The sequence below is a fragment of the Zalophus californianus genome, chromosome 3, assembly GCF_009762305.2.
Source record: "Zalophus californianus isolate mZalCal1 chromosome 3, mZalCal1.pri.v2, whole genome shotgun sequence".
In the NCBI taxonomy this organism is placed as follows: Eukaryota; Metazoa; Chordata; class Mammalia; order Carnivora; family Otariidae; genus Zalophus; species Zalophus californianus.
In genome coordinates this window covers 102,610,408-102,626,257 of record NC_045597.1, presented here as the reverse complement: position 1 = coordinate 102,626,257, position 15,850 = coordinate 102,610,408, and the positions used below count along the sequence as shown (strand labels likewise).

Below are 15,850 nucleotides of genomic sequence, written 5' to 3'. Positions count from 1 at the left end.
TGGGGCTATATAATGGAAGTTCATTATACTATTCTGTCTATATTTGTATATGTTTAAAATTCTCTTTATAAGAAGCTTTTATTTATATATAATGTTTGGGGTCCTCAGTTTTGATAATTTGCTAGGAGGGCTCACCAGACTCAGGATATAATTATACTCCCAGCTACCATTTATTTATTACAGCAAAAGGATAGAAAATAAAATCAGCAAAGAGAAAAGGCACATGGAATAGTCCAAAGGAGACCAAACACAAGCAGAGTCCTCTTCTTATGGAGTCATAGGGAATACATTTAATTCCTCCCCAGCATCTAACTGTGACAACACACGTCACACTGTTCACTAGGGAAGCTCATTAGAGTAGCCCAGAGTTTTTACTGGGGTCTGGTCACATAGGCACCCTCTAACTAGCACATATCAAGATTCCAGACTCTTAGAACAAATTCAGCATAAACTACATTGTTTGCACAAACATTTTAGGCACAGTGAGCCATCCTTATCATTTAGGGAAAGTGTCTTATCAGTGTAGGGAACTTTTACCTATCAAGTTCCCAACTGCCAGCCAAAGGCCAACCTTGCAAGCAGGCCTTTCTAAGAATGGCAGTCTCAGGCCTATACATACCCACAGGCATATGACTCTCTGGGACAAAGCAGAGAGATGTTTCATAACTCACACCCTCCTCCTGCTATGGAAAGAATCCCCACAACCCTCACTTGGAGACGTCATGTACTATTCTGGGCCACAGGTGCATGTCTGAGAGAGGAAGGGAGGACCTGTGAGGTGTGGAGAGCTGAGAAGAGGAAATCCCAATTTTCTCAGCGAGCGTAGCTCCAAATTAGCCTGGAACTCTGCACTCTTTTTCCTTGCTTTTTTCCTTCTGTATGTGAGACTAAAGTTCTGAGAAACTGACCCTGAGGATAGAAGAGAAAGAGGAGGGCAGAAAGGAAAAATGGGAAAGAAAGATGAGACCTTTGGAGAGGAAGAGACCAAATCGGGTCAGCAAATTGCTCTTAGCTATCTCCTAGATCCATTCTTAGTAGCATGAGGGTTATGACTGTCCTGTAGCACATGGAGTTTGAGGTTCCTAAAATGCATACAAGCGGTGATGTCCAGAATCTGGAGGTTGTGCACAGCTGAGGGATACAGGGCACAAGTGTTCCCATCCCCTTCAAATGAGGTAAGATATACAGTCTCAGATAGTACATCAGCAGTGAGCATTTTCGTTAAACCTTGTATTTTGTGAAGAGTGTATTTGTACATGCATGGGGGTGTTAAAGGAATTACAGTAACTTTTGTCACCCTGTTTGGCATTAAGAAAAAAATATTTTCATGTGTGGAAACCTCAAGAAATGGAAGTGGTCCAGGCTTCTCTTAATCTCTTGGAAGCCCAAGAAAGAGTACTGGTTGGTGATACACAAGGTGGAAGTCATCGGCACCCAGAAGCGACGGTGATGAGAGACAGAAGCAGAAAAATGTACATCTTTAGCGCAGAAGGCTGACCTATTGCCTGCCTAATTCTGATAAGGATCAAATAGGTGCTGGTTGCTACATTCTTAAAGGGTCTCATGACTGCCTGTACATCTCACCAATAGTATCAAGCTGAATAAGCACCAGAGAACTCTTGTGAAAGTAGTTTTATGAGTAGAAATTCCAAGAAAATATTTATGACCTAATACTTCCTGCACGTCCCCTCCCCCTTGAACACTAAGTATATAACCACCAGTTTCAACAGCAAAGGTGCAGCTCTTTCTGCTGACGGATCCTAGCCCCGTGCTACTTAAGTAAACTTGCTAAGCTGCACTTTAAAACCCCTCAAGAATTCCTTCTTGACCAGGCTTGCTCAACGATCCCGCAACAACAGGAATGAAGAGGGTCGCCCAACAGAGCTTCTTTAGGAGAAAAAAGGGCCCTGGGACCAGACCATTTAAGGGGCTCACTGAAAAAGAGGCATCTACAAAGGCTAACCAAGAATGACCAAATAGGAGAAAAGGCAAGTGGAACGAAGTTGGGTAAAGATTGCCAGAAAGAGAGTAAAGAAAATCAAGAGGACGCAAACCAACAGTTGCGTTTAGGAGAGGAGTTAATCAACAATGTCAAACATTTCGCTGATTTTCCCCAGTCAGCACCAACTACAATAACTCTGCCAACGCCCCTCCCTGGTGCTATTTATACATCTCTTTGGGCTCTTGTACAGCTTTACCCGGTGATTTACAGTTTATTTCCTCCAATTACACGGCTCAAGCAGGTCTGAATCTTACTCATTTCTCTTTTCCATAGAGCTTTATGTCTACTGCTCAATTAGTATCAGTGAAATGATTTGAAGAACATTTGAAAAACCACCCGAGGGCGCCTGGGTGGCTCAGTTGGTTAAGCGACTGCCTTCGGCTCAGGTCATGATCCTGGAGTCCCGGGATCAAGTCCCATATCGGGCTCCCTGCTCAGCGAGGAGCCTGCTTCTCCCTCTGACCCTCCCCCCTCTCATGTGCTCTCTCTCTCTCTCATTCTCGCTCTCTCAAATAAATAAATAAATCTTTAAAAAAAAAAAAAAAAAAAAAAGAAAAACCACCCGAACCGAGATCCAACCTTTCAACCTGTTCCAGAAACCAAACTGCCGGCGGCATGGCCACACTACGCAGGCGCAAAGGCAGAACCCGCGGGCTTCCTCCAGTTCTTTGCATTTGGCGCGAAATCCCGGCTCCGTGGGCGGGGCGGACGGAGAAGCCGCGCTCATTGGGCAGGTTTGGCGCGAAATCCGCGAGCTCTTGCGCCACGATTGGTTCCGGCCATCCCGGTGGGGCGAGGGGGTGAGCAGGGGCGGCGGCGGCGCGCGCAAAGCTGTAGCGTCGGTGGTGAAGCGACTCGTGGCTGCGGAGCGTGTCAGCTGCGACCCCTCGGCGCCAGGCAGCCATGGACCTCGCGGCCGCAGCGGAGCCGGGCGCCGGCAGCCAGCACTTGGAAGTCCGCGACGAGGTGGCAGAGAAGTGTCAGAAACTGTTCCTGGATTTCTTGGAGGAGTAAGTCGGCGGGCGCCCCCTCCTCGCGGAACTTCCCCGAACTGCCCCTCCCCGCTTCCGGCGCTCGAGGCCAGCCGACTCACAGCTCCCGGGGCCGTGGGGCCGCCGTGTATTGGGGAACGGAGGGGTCACGCGCCTTGTACGGCGTCCCACGCCCCACTTGTGGGGCTTAGCCAGGCTGCCGCGGGGGACTAAAATTCACCGCGAGCCCTTCCTCAGACTCTGTGGGCAGCGCTTTGGTCCCATCGTTCAGTCTTCACCGCCTGTAAGGCTGGTGGTCCCGTCGGCCCTGGGAACCTGTACGGAAACTGAGGCTCGGGGAGGATAAGTAGCACGATCGAATGGGGATCCCTGCAGAGTCCTGATTGGACCGGACAGCCAGGCCCCTTGGTGTTGGGGGCGCCGAGGGCCCGGGCAACCCCTGGAGCCTATGGAGATAAAAGTACTAGAGTGAACCCTGCGCGTAGACGGATGCTGGGGGGGGGGGGGGGGAGGGGAGAGCCCCGACCAGCTTGAAAGTGAGCACACTCCCTCCCTTTCCTTCCACCGCCCCCCTCCCCATGGACGCACGCACTTTTTTTTTTTTTGGTCAGTTGCCTTCCAAGCTCCTGTCCTCTCGTAACCTCCCTGCCTGGCTTTCCGCCACTGCTGCCAGTTACTTTTCTTAGAGAGTGCAGATGTATCACTTCTTTCCCTAAGACTATGGACTTTGGAGTGCCTTATGAAATTCTTTTTTTGTTTATTGTAAAATATACGTAACAAAACTTGGCATTTAACTTTTTTAAGTGGAGAGTTGAATGGCATGATGTACATACATGCACCTTATTAAGCAACTATCACCATCATCCATCTCCAGAACTCTTTTTGGTGTTCTCAAACTGACACTCTGCAACCACTAAACAGTAACCCCAATCCCCAACCCCACCCCAGCACCTGGCAACCATCCTTCTCCTTACTGTGAATGTCACTATATACACTTAAAGAGTGTGTGTCCTTTTGTGACTAGCTTATTCCACCATAATATCATAAAGGTTCATCCATGTATACAGCATGTGTCAATTTCCTTTTAAGGCTGACTAGTATTTAACTGTATGCGTGTACCACTTTTTGTCCATTCATCCACTGACTTTTGGGTTGTTTCCACACTTTTACTACTGTGAATAATTCTGTCTTATGAAATTCTGATATATTTAAAACAATTTAATTTACATTCCCTACCTCTGCCTAACAGCTCTTCATCTTTCAAAGCCAGTTAAAGACTCACAACTCCTTTGTGAAACCCTATAAACCTTTCAGGCAGCACCAATCCTTTCTTCCTTTATGCTCCTAAGGTGCCATTTTCCATTATCTCTGTAGAGTAACTTATATCTACCTGTCAGCCACTTCATCTAATCCCATCATTAACCCCACCTGGCCACCACACCATATTGCATAAGTCCTCAATGAATGTTTAATTTTAACAAAATATAATTGCCTTCATTACCTTGCAGTTTACCATACAGCTAGGTGCTGGGGATAATGATAAATAAGACAGATAATCACTTTATGGAGTTGGGGGGAGATGTTAACTTCCTATCAAAATTCCAACTTTGATTTGCCCTTGTTTATGGAATAAAGTCCCAAATTCTTCACAGCTCTTTCCAGTTTCATTTTTCATAACCAGCCTGTTCCTATACCTTTCTACAACCCTCCTTGTTCCTGTACCTTTGTTGACATTGCCACTTATTTGCCAACATCTGCAGTCAGTCTAACCACCACTGGGGTTTTTTTGGTGGTGTTATTTTCTTTCAAATTCTGAACGTCTTTCAAGGCTGAATTCCAATGTCACCTTTTGAATTCTTGAAGCCTTTCTAGATGTTCTTGTTGGGCAGAATTAGTTTATAGTCCCCCAACACATTTCTTGTACCTCTTTTTTTTCCCCCTTGATTTTATTTATTTGTTTATTTACTTTAAAGATTTTATTTATTTGACAGAGAGAGAGAGACTGCGAGAGAGGGAACACAAGCAGAGGGAGTGGGAGAGAGAGAAGCAGGCTTCCCACTGAGCAGGGAGCCCGATGGGGGCTCAATCCCAGGACCCAGGGATCATGACCTGAGCCGAAGGCAGACGCTTAATGACTGAGCCACCCAGGCACCCCTTTTCCTTGATTTTATTGTGGAAAGAACACAACATGAGACTATCCTCTTAACAAATTTTTAGCTGTACAATATATTATCATTGACTATAAGTGCAATGTTACACAGTAGATCTCTTAAAGCTTATTCAGTCTCACTTGGCTGAAACCGTATGCCTATTGATTAGTACCTCCACATTTCCCACCTTGCTCTAGCCTCTGGCAACCACCATTCTGCTGTCTGTCTATTTAATGTAAGCTCAGCACCCAACCTGGGGCTTGAACTCCTAACCCTGAGATCAGGAGTCGCATGCTCTACCAACTAAGCCAGCCAGCTGCCCTCATTCCACTTTGATTGTATTAATTTGACTATTTTAGATACCTCATATGGGTAGGATCATGCAATATTTGTATTGCTGTGATTGGCTTATTTCATTTTTTTTTTTTTTAAGATTTTATTTATTTATTTGACAGAGAGAGAGATAGTGAGAGCAGGAACACAAGCAGGGGGAGTGGGAGAGGGAGAAGCAGGCTTCCCGCCGAGCAGGGAGCCCGATGCAGGGCTTGATCCCAGGACCCTGGGATCATGACCTGAGCCAAAGGCAGACGCTTAACAACTGAGCCACCCAGGTGCCCCTGGCTTATTTCAGTTAATGTAATGTCCTCAGAGTTAATCTTTGTTGACACATATAGCTGACTTTCCTTTTTAAAGCTGAGTAGTATTCCTTTGTATGTGTTGTATACATTTTCTTTACTCATTTGTCATGGACGTTTAGATTCTCTTGTTACCTCTCTTTAATAGGAGTGTCTCCTATGAGAGTGTCAATCCTAGGGCAGGAACAACACTGTCATTTTTAGCTTCAAGTATCTCTGGCATAATGCTTTGCAGGTAGATGTCCAGTAATATATCTTAACAGAGCATGCTGTATTTGAAGAAGGAATTGATTTTTGCCTCAAAATGAATCTGCATTTTATGTTAAAAGAACAAAAAGCAAAAATATTTGTGATAATCCTTTATGTTGTGTGTATAGGTGTTTCTGTTTTCCTGAGGACTTGGACAGTGAAGCACCTCATCTCTGTTTTTAAATTAACAACTAGTCTGTTTTCCCTATAGAAACTGAATCTTTGGATTTCAACTGCATTTCTTGGTTTAATATTTTCCAATCTTTTTTTTTTTTTAAAGATTTATTTATTATTTATTTTGAGAGAGTGAGAATGAGAAATAGAGAGCACGAGAGGGAAGAGGGTCAGAGGGAGAAGCAGACTCCCTGCCGAGCAGGGAGCCCGATGCGGGACTCGATCCAGGGACTCCAGGATCATGACCTGAGCCGAAGGCAGTCGCTTAACCAACTGAGCCACCCAGGCACCCCAATATTTTCCAATCTTAATTATACATAACAATAATAAAAGAATAGTTGGCATTTTTAAAATATTTTTTATTTATTTATTTGACAGAGAGAGAGAGAGTGAGAGCAGGAACACAGCAGGGGGAGTGGGAGAGGGAGAAGCAGGCAGGCTTCCCTTTTAGCAGGGAGCCTGATGTGGGGCTCGATCCTAGGACCCTGGGATCATGCATGACCTGAGCTGAAGGCAGACGCTTAATGACTGAGCAACCCAGGCGCCCCTAGTTGGCATTTTTATTAGAAAATACTAAATTAAGAAATGCAGATTAAAATTTGAAGGCCTAGTTTTTCTGTGTTCTGGGCTCTGTGCAAAGCATTTTACAGGCATCCTCATTTAAACTTCACAGTAATCTTATGAGATAATGTCCTAATTTTTTTTTTTTTTTTTCAAAAAAGGGGGATAAGTAACTTGCCCCAAGTTACACAGTTAGTAAAGTGAGCCCGTCTGACCCTACAGCTGATGAATTTTAACCGATACACTGAATTATCAGGCATCTAGATTCTTCTTTTTACTACCTAATTCTTAAATTTAATCTGACTTGCATGTATCTGCAGGTTCCAGAACAGTGATGGAGAAATTAAGTACTTACAGTTAGCAGAGGAGCTCATTCGTCCCGAGAGAAACACGTTGGTTGTGAGTTTTGTGGACCTGGAGCAATTTAACCAACAACTTTCTACCACAATTCAAGAAGAGTTCTATAGGTATGGTGTATTAATCTTCTTTACTCTAAATAGGCATGGAGCCTGTGAATCCAGATCTTCTTGAACTGCCAAGTGTTCATTTGTGAGGCAGAAGCCAGCTGTCACAGAGGCCCTTTGATAGAGCCAGTGGTCATTTTAGTTGAACTAATTTAGGCCTTTGTGGAGCCGAATTATTTTTCACATGGGAATGTTGAAAATCTATGCCTTCTATGTAGCTTTCCCATTTTCAGAGGATCGCTTACTTTATTTCAGGCATTCAGTGCTATTGCTGTGTCATTCTTTAATCCTTTCCCTTGCCCCCAGGAGTAGGTGTTTGAGAAAGTGTGTGGATCCTATTCTTGATCAGGGTGTCTTTAAAGTATGACATTGTCCCTAAAGTTTAATTTTTTCTGATTCTATGAAAGTAATGTGTATGTTGTAGGAAAGGTAGAAAGTAGAGATAAGTAGACGGAATACATACATATCTGTGGATAGTGGGATTACATATATATTCTCACCATCCATAGATAACCATCATTAGCAGGTCTGCAAATGTGGAGTTTCCCAAGGATCTTCTGGCACATTTTGTTTTATTTCTGGGTATTATTTAACTATTGAGGTCATACTGTAGATAGAGTCGCCTGCCCTTTCACTTAACAGTATAACATAATTTTCCATATCATATAAAATCCCTTGAAAACATTTTAATAGCTGAATGGTATTTCTTTTGGGCAGAAACTAGACATTAATAATTTAGTCTTTCATTTTATTTTTAATTGCTGTATAAAATAAGGAACATCTCTTTAAACAAATCTTTGTCAGCATTTGGATTAATAAATTAATAAATAACATATAAACATACATAACATAATATAAATAAACAATTAACGTGACAATCTGTATAAATAAAACCAGGTTAAAATAGACATTGTGGACAGTTGTGAAAGAGAAATGAAGACCCAGAACTAAGGAGAGACAACCCTGTTCCTTTACATGGTGGGCTGGGAGATGGATGACTTGTTTCAGTGTTTCTGATCATCGGGAACGGTTGCACGGATAAGCAGCAGAGTTTATTGTGAGAATACACAGCAGGAAAAGTTGTATTGACAAGTGAGGGAGATAGAAAATCCAGGCTGGTGGTAGAAACACCTATACCCATACCTCATGCCCAGGCCATGTAGCAGTTCTGTCTCCTGAAGGTAGCTCGTTGTTCAGAGGACTTCCAGATCCCACTGCTTAAACAAACCACGCTGTAACAACTACTGGGAACTTGTATCAAGACACTTCAGTCTAACCAATCAAGTGGTATGTTTCTGCCAGTTTGCTCTCATGTCAGTACACAAATTTCTCCCCTCATCCATTTCTTATCAATCAAGAATTATACCTAGAAAAATATACCGGGTCTTGACATCAAATGAGAGACTGTCTTGCTGGATTGTAAACCACCAAGATTGTTCAGGTAGATTCATCTTGGACAGAGGAGTGGCCTACAGTGTCAGTGCTAAGTGCTAATTTAAAGATAGTGGATATTTGGGTATAGCATTTTATCTTTTGTGTTTCTTTTGTCTTAGATCTCTTTGTGGTGGATAGGAGAGGATTGGAAGAGGCTCATAAACCTAGACTAGACAATATAAGTTTCCTGCATAGTTAAATTTTAAGGCTTGGTTGTAGCCAGATGAAATTGCTTAGTTTCAGCTGTTTGTAAGTATGAAAGGCCTTAGTAGGCCTCTTGAAGAGGACGTGTGATTTTTGTTCGTTTGCTTTTCAGAGTTTACCCTTACCTATGTCGGGCCTTGAAAACCTTCGTCAAAGACCGAAAAGAGATTCCTCTTGCCAAGGATTTTTATGTTGCATTCCAAGACCTACCTACCAGACACAAGTAAGAAACCTTTGGAAGAACAGGAATTCACCAAACAGTATAGGCATCAATTAATGATTAAAAAACTCAGGAGGTTTAGTTGTTTTTTGTTTTTGTTTTTAAGATTTTATCTATTTACTTGAGAGAGCACGAGTAGGAGAGAGAGCACAAGCAGGGAGGAGGGGCAGAGGGGGAGGAAGAAGCAGACTCCCTGCGGAGCAGGGAGCAACACAGGGCTTGATCCCAGGACCCCAGGATCATGATCTGAGCCGCAGGCAGACGCTTAATCAACTGAGGCACCCAGGCGCCCGTAGGTTTAGTCTTATATGTGTAAAGAGTTAGGCTTAGTTATCTAGAAAGTTTGGTTTTGGAGAAATACATTTTTCTAGGGAGATGAAATAGGAAGTAAGATAAATCAAGCCATTTCTGGGGATTGTCATATTTCAGGACGCCTTTCAGGGGACATCTGGGGAAAAATCAGTCAAGTGAGAAAATATGAAAACTGAGAACAGTCACAGAAAATCATGAATCTTTGGAAATTTTTGTCATAGCTTAAATGGCATAACTTTAAAACATTTTTTCCTGTTAGCAGTTATTTAAAGAATAAATTTACTGCAAGAATTTGAAGTGATATTTTGAAAACTGAAACTACTGAAATTACTTGTAAAATTAACAAGTTATTTAATATAAAAATGAGTTTGTGAGGTAAAGGAAGTGTTTCTGAACTTCTGAGTATACCATTTTTTTCCTATGATAACTTTATTGTGAAACTAATACATGATTATTTAGAAATTGTAGGTAAGCAGAGAACATTTGCATATAAAATAAAATGGGATCATCTGTTTTATAGTTGTAATTTCATTTCTTTGGTGTCCTTTATTTAGTTTTCATACTGATTTTTTTTGCTGTGAATGCATATACACTGTCTAATTTAGGAATGGGCACATTAACTAAATCATTCTTGGAGAAGTCCAAAGAATTCCTTCTCTTGTTTTTTTGTGTTTTTGTTTGTTTGTTTTAACATAAATTTATCCTTGAATACCCTATCTTTTTTTTTTTAAGATTTTATTTATTTGAGAGAGAGAATGAGATAGAGGGAGCATGAGAGGGGGGAGAGTCAGAGGGAGAAGCAGACTCCCCGCTGACAGCAGGGAGCCCGATGCGGGACTCGATCCCGAGACTCCAGGATCATGACCTGAGCTGAAGGCAGTCGCTCAACCAACTGAGCCACCCAGGCGCCTCTTGAATACCCTATCATTAAAATGGAAACATTTCGGGGCACTTGGGTGGCTCAGTCAGTTAAGTGTCTTTCGGCTCAGATCATGATCCCAGGGTCCTGGGATTGAGCCCCACATTGGGCTCCCTGCTCAGCAGGAGGCCTGCTTCTCCCTCTCCCTCTGCCTGCTGCTCTGCCTACTTGTGCTCTCTATCTCTTTGTCAAATAAATAAATAAAATCTTTAAAAAAAAAAAAGAAACATTTCTTAGTTTGGAAATGAATATTTACTAATGAGACATCTATCTTTAAACAGAATTCGAGAACTCACATCATCCAGAATTGGTTTGCTCACTCGCATCAGTGGGCAGGTGGTACGGACTCATCCCGTTCACCCAGAGCTTGTGAGTGGAACATTCCTGTGCTTGGACTGTCAGACAGTGATCAAGGATGTAGAACAGCAGTTCAAATACACACAGCCGAACATCTGCCGAAATCCAGTTTGTGCCAACAGAAGGAGATTCTTGCTGGATACAAATAAATCAAGATTTGTTGATTTTCAAAAGGTATTATCTTCTGTTGCGTTCAGATTCAGTTTATGCTAATAATTCACCTTTAGGCACTATTTGAGAGAGAGCACGAGCACGCACACAGAGGGAGAGGGCGAGGGAAAAGCAGACTCCCCACTGAGCAGGGAGCCCGACGTGGGACTCCATCCCAGGACCCTGGGATCATGACCTGAGCTGAATGCAGACACTTAACTAACTGAGCCACCCAGGTGCCCCCTAAAGGTGAAGTTTTTAAGTAGATGTTATTTCTTACCAAATTGGAAGGAGTATTAGGGTAGAGAATTTTTACGATGAATTTTGGCAAATGTCAAAAGTCTGCAAATGGTAAGAATTTGGAATATGTTGATATTTGTGGCATTAATTTAGATTATATGGCACTTGAAAGATAATCTCTTCTTCTTGGCCATTGTTAACAGGTTCGTATTCAAGAGACTCAAGCTGAGCTTCCTCGAGGGAGTATCCCCCGAAGTTTAGAAGTGATCTTGAGAGCTGAAGCTGTGGAATCAGCTCAAGCTGGTGACAAGTGTGACTTTACAGGGACTCTAATTGTTGTGCCTGATGTCTCTAAGCTTAGCATACCAGGTCAGTAATCTTTGGCTCAAATCTAACAAATTCTCATTACCTGAAACTAAGGAACATTCAGCTTCTTGAATCTTCCTTATTTTTGGCTATCCATCAAGGCGACGAAGGAAATATGATAAGAATAGAGACAAATTGATTTTGCATCACACAGTACAGTCCTGAAAAATTTCAAGGCCTAAATGAAATCTTTGGATTTATGGGTTTTGTTTATTTAAGCAATTTTGATTCTCAGCACCTTTGATATTTGAGCTGTGAAACTCATTCATTCTTTCAGGAGCACGTGCAGAAACTAATTCCCGTGTAAGTGGTGTTGATGGATATGAGACGGAAGGCATTCGAGGACTCCGGGCTCTTGGTGTTAGGGATCTTTCATACAGGCTGGTCTTTCTTGCATGCTGTGTTGCACCCACTAACCCAAGGGTGAGTCTTAATAGAATGGAAAAGGTTGAGAAAGACCTCCCCTGGGGCTGCCACAACAATATAGGCTTCTGAAACTGCTGAGTTATCTAGTCAGTGTTAATGGTGGGGTGGGGGGGTTCTGTAGTTTTTGTGTTTTTTGGCTGTTTGGTTTTTTTTTTTTTTTTAAGATTTTTATTTGTGAGAGAGCTCGCATGAGCGAGCAGCAGAAGGAGAGGGACTCCCTTTGAGCAGGGAGCCTGATGCGGGGCTCAATCTCAGGATCCCGAGATCATGACCTGAGCCAAAGGCAGTTGCAACTGAGCAACCCAGGCACCCCTGATTCAAATCTTTTCATGTGTTTCTGACCTTGAGGAAAAACCTGTTTTCATGTTTAAGAGCTCAATGCCTTAAGAACATTGATAAAAATTATCCATGGTATAATTTTACTGTTTTTTTAATTAACACAGTTGCTCTATCATGCTCCTGGAGAAAGTACAAATAGAAAAATTTAGTAATCTGGGAAGTAAAGTAACTTGATCTTTCTGTGAGCGATGGATTCCTGGTATTAATAGTTGTGTAAAACTTGAATCTGTGTCCTTAGTGGAAAAGCAGTGAGAAAAAGTTTGGAAAATAGTCCAGTATTGGAAGAAGAAGGGTGAATATAATACTATGTTACTTTATGTTCGTATCAGTGATTAACATTTTATTATGGCTCATCTCTTGAGCATTCAGATTCATTTCGATAGCAATATAAAACAGTGTTAGCTTTTTTGTTTTCAATTCACTGGAGAAATGACAAACTTCGGTATTTTGATTAACTTAGGCCTTACAAGTTTGGGGATATTTTTGAAAACCTTTGTAGTCAAGAGATTCTGAAGTTGACTTCCCAGGCTATTGTTTTGTTTGTAATGAAGCTCTTTCTTTCTGTTTCACTTTACTTTGTTTCCATGCAAGTATATTTTCCTTTCTTCTCCACCCCTCAGTTTGGAGGGAAAGAGCTCCGAGATGAGGAACAGACCGCTGAGAGCATTAAGAACCAAATGACTGTGAAGGAGTGGGAGAAAGTGTTTGAAATGAGTCAGGATAAAAATCTGTACCACAATCTCTGTACCAGCCTGTTCCCTACTATACATGGTAAGAGTTCTTTCCATTCGTGGCATAAACTTGAAATCAAAATGATGATTAAGAAATAGCAATGAATACCTATGTTAACTATACTGGAACTTAAAATTTTTTTTAAAACAGCAATAAGTGATTTCTTACAGCACATAAATCAGATCAAAAGGTTTTTTAGTGGACTTACAAGGGGTATTAAAGTCATTAACAAAAGGACAGATATTACATGATTGCACTTAAAATGAGGTACCTAGAATAGGCAAGTTCATAGGGACACAAAATAGAGGTTACCTGGGGGGTGGAGGACTGGGGAGTTAGTGTTTCATGGATAAAGTCTTTCTTGAGGATGATGAAAAGTTCTGGAGACGGATAAGAGTGGTGGTTATAAAACATAGTGTATTTAATTCAGCTGAATTGTACACTTAAAAATGATAGGAAATTTTATGTATATTTTAACATCTTTTTTTTTTTTTTCAAGAAAAAAGTTCATTTAGGCTTCTTTTTCTGGCTTTAGGGTAGAACTGTCCTTAAGTATATTCTAATATATTAGACTAATATACTGATTTTTTTTTTCAAGAAGGAGATTTCATGATGTTTCTTGGTTATATGTACTATGTCTATACTTTCAGTGGTTTCTTTATGTTTCCTTGGCTCTTGGTTGCTAGTTGCTCACCATCATTTAATCCCCTTTGTGTGTTGAAGGATATGACTAAATTTTCAAGCCTCATGCTTTACCCTTGTTTTTTCCATCCTTTCATACTGAGTTGGAGTTATGGCAGGAACTCATGGGGTTATGGGTATTTCTTTTAGGTATATATTTTTAACTATTTAAAAGTAAAGTAATTTTTTTTCTATCTAAACATTTGGCCAGTGAAATGGAACTGAAATCCTTTAGGTTAATAATCTTTTATGGATTTTAGAGTGTCCTCCCTTAATTGAGTAGGAGTCCAAATTTTGATCTAGCTCTATTCCCCCCGCCCCCAGAAATTAATCTATTGCTGCATAACAAATTACCCCCAAAACTTAGTGGCTTCAAACAACAAATAGTGTCTCATACAGTCTATGGGTCAGGATTTGAGAGAAGCTTAGTTGGGTGGTTCTGGCTGAGTGGTTCCTACTCAGTCTTTCACAAGGATGCAGCTAAGATATCAGCTGGGGCTCTAGTCATCTGAAAGGTTGACTAGGCTGAAGGACTTACCTGTTAGTGCTAGCTGTTAGCTCAATTCCTTGCCACATAACTCTCTTCCATAGGGCTGTTTTAGTGTTCTCACAAACCGGCAGCTGGCTTCCTCTAGATCATGCATTCAAGAGAGCAAAGCGGGGAGGAAATAAAATGCTTCTCAGGACCTACCTAGTCTCAGAAATTACACACCCTCACTTCACCATGTGCTATTTTTTAGAAGCAAGATATGAAGGCCAGCCACTCCTAAAGAGAAAAGACTTAAGGTCCATTTTCAAGTGAGAAGAATCAAAGAAATTGCGTACTATTTAAAAACCATGATGCTTCCCAACACATTTGTTTCAAAGATCATAAGTCAGAAGTTTTGTTTGTGGAATGGATTCTTTTTTCTGCCTTTAAGGGATGGTTTGTGTAAATGTGCCCAGCGCTTAGTTGATAGAATTCACAAAAAGTCATAGTAATTAGCACAGAAAAAAATGGTTTTTTAACCGCACATTTTTTTTTCTAAAGATTTTATTTATTTATTTGACAGAGAAAGACACAGCGAGAGAGGGAACACAAGCAGGGGGAGTGGGAGAAGGAGAAGCAGGCTTCCCACAGAGCGGGGAGCCCGATGCAGGGCTCGATCCCAGGATCCTGGGATCATGACCTGAGCCGAAGGCAGACGCTTAACAACTGAGCCACCCAGGCGCCCCAGACTGCACATTTTTAAAGATCCAGTTTTTTTACTGTACATTTCCTTCTTATATTGGATTCATAAAAAGCTTGTAGAAGCAGCCATAAATCACATTCAGCATCTTATCTAATCCATAGCAGTTCATTTAGAGTGTTTTTGTATTTAGCACTATTCACTATTGGTGATACAAAAGAAGTAAATCATGGACTGTTTCCTCAAACTCTCGATACAACAGCAAGATCTGCTGTTAGAACTAGTAAGTGCAGTGTGCTGTGCTGGACATAGTTTATTTATAGAGTTATTTTGAGAAGTACTACATCAGAAAAGGCTTTATGAGGAAGTAGAACTTGAAGGAAAGGCTCTTAGGATGGTGAGCATCACCATTTGTGACATCTGTGGTATAGGTGAGAACATTGGGACAGTGGTTAGGTGGCTTTAAGTTCACAAAGCAAGAACCAAGATTAGAGGCCAGATATTTTTATTCAGTCTTACACTTCACTTCAGCTCTCCTGGCTCTTGATTAGTAAACATGCCTTGTAGTTTCTTGTGAAATTGTTTAACCTCATACTGAAAAATACCTTGTGTTTTCTTTTTAGGCAATGATGAAGTAAAACGGGGTGTCTTGCTGATGCTCTTTGGTGGTGTTCCAAAGACAACAGGGGAAGGAACCTCTCTTCGAGGGGACATAAATGTTTGCATTGTTGGTGACCCAAGTACAGCTAAGAGCCAGTTTCTCAAGTAAGTGTTTGCCTGAGGTAGTACATTGGAAAAAACAGTGTGTATAGTTCCAGGGTTTCTGTGCTGTCAAGAATGCAGTCAGTGTGCCTTTACTAAAGCAGGAGCATAGATTGTGACTGTTGAAAATATAACTTGCTTAGATTAAATCACCTTAATTTGTTTAACAGAATGTGACAACATTTTACAATTTTTTAGAACAGGGAAAAATTGCCTATAATCTCAATCCCATTTAGAATTCTTTTAATCCTTGTATAATGTCTTTGTATAATCTTTTTATAAGTCTTTGGATATATGAATATGTATTTTCAT

At 41.4% G+C, this 15,850-nt stretch overlaps 1 protein-coding gene across 2 annotated transcripts in view; it reads left to right on the top strand.

Moving 5' to 3' along the window:
- The first annotated feature begins 2,802 nt into the window (after nucleotides 1-2,802).
- The window catches only part of MCM6 (minichromosome maintenance complex component 6), a 33,384-nt gene continuing 20,336 nt past the window's right edge, over nucleotides 2,803-15,850 (top strand). Inside the window, exons 1-8 of one of the 2 annotated variants that reach the window (XM_027590644.2) lie at nucleotides 2,803-3,012; nucleotides 7,084-7,230; nucleotides 8,978-9,088; nucleotides 10,598-10,847; nucleotides 11,267-11,432; nucleotides 11,707-11,852; nucleotides 12,815-12,965; nucleotides 15,400-15,541. In XM_027590644.2, coding sequence (XP_027446445.1) covers nucleotides 2,906-3,012; nucleotides 7,084-7,230; nucleotides 8,978-9,088; nucleotides 10,598-10,847; nucleotides 11,267-11,432; nucleotides 11,707-11,852; nucleotides 12,815-12,965; nucleotides 15,400-15,541 — 1,220 coding nt within the window. In that variant the 5' untranslated portion in view covers nucleotides 2,803-2,905. The remainder of the gene's footprint in view (nucleotides 3,013-7,083; nucleotides 7,231-8,977; nucleotides 9,089-10,597; nucleotides 10,848-11,266; nucleotides 11,433-11,706; nucleotides 11,853-12,814; nucleotides 12,966-15,399; nucleotides 15,542-15,850) is intronic. The other variant, XM_027590643.2, reaches the window with a different exon arrangement.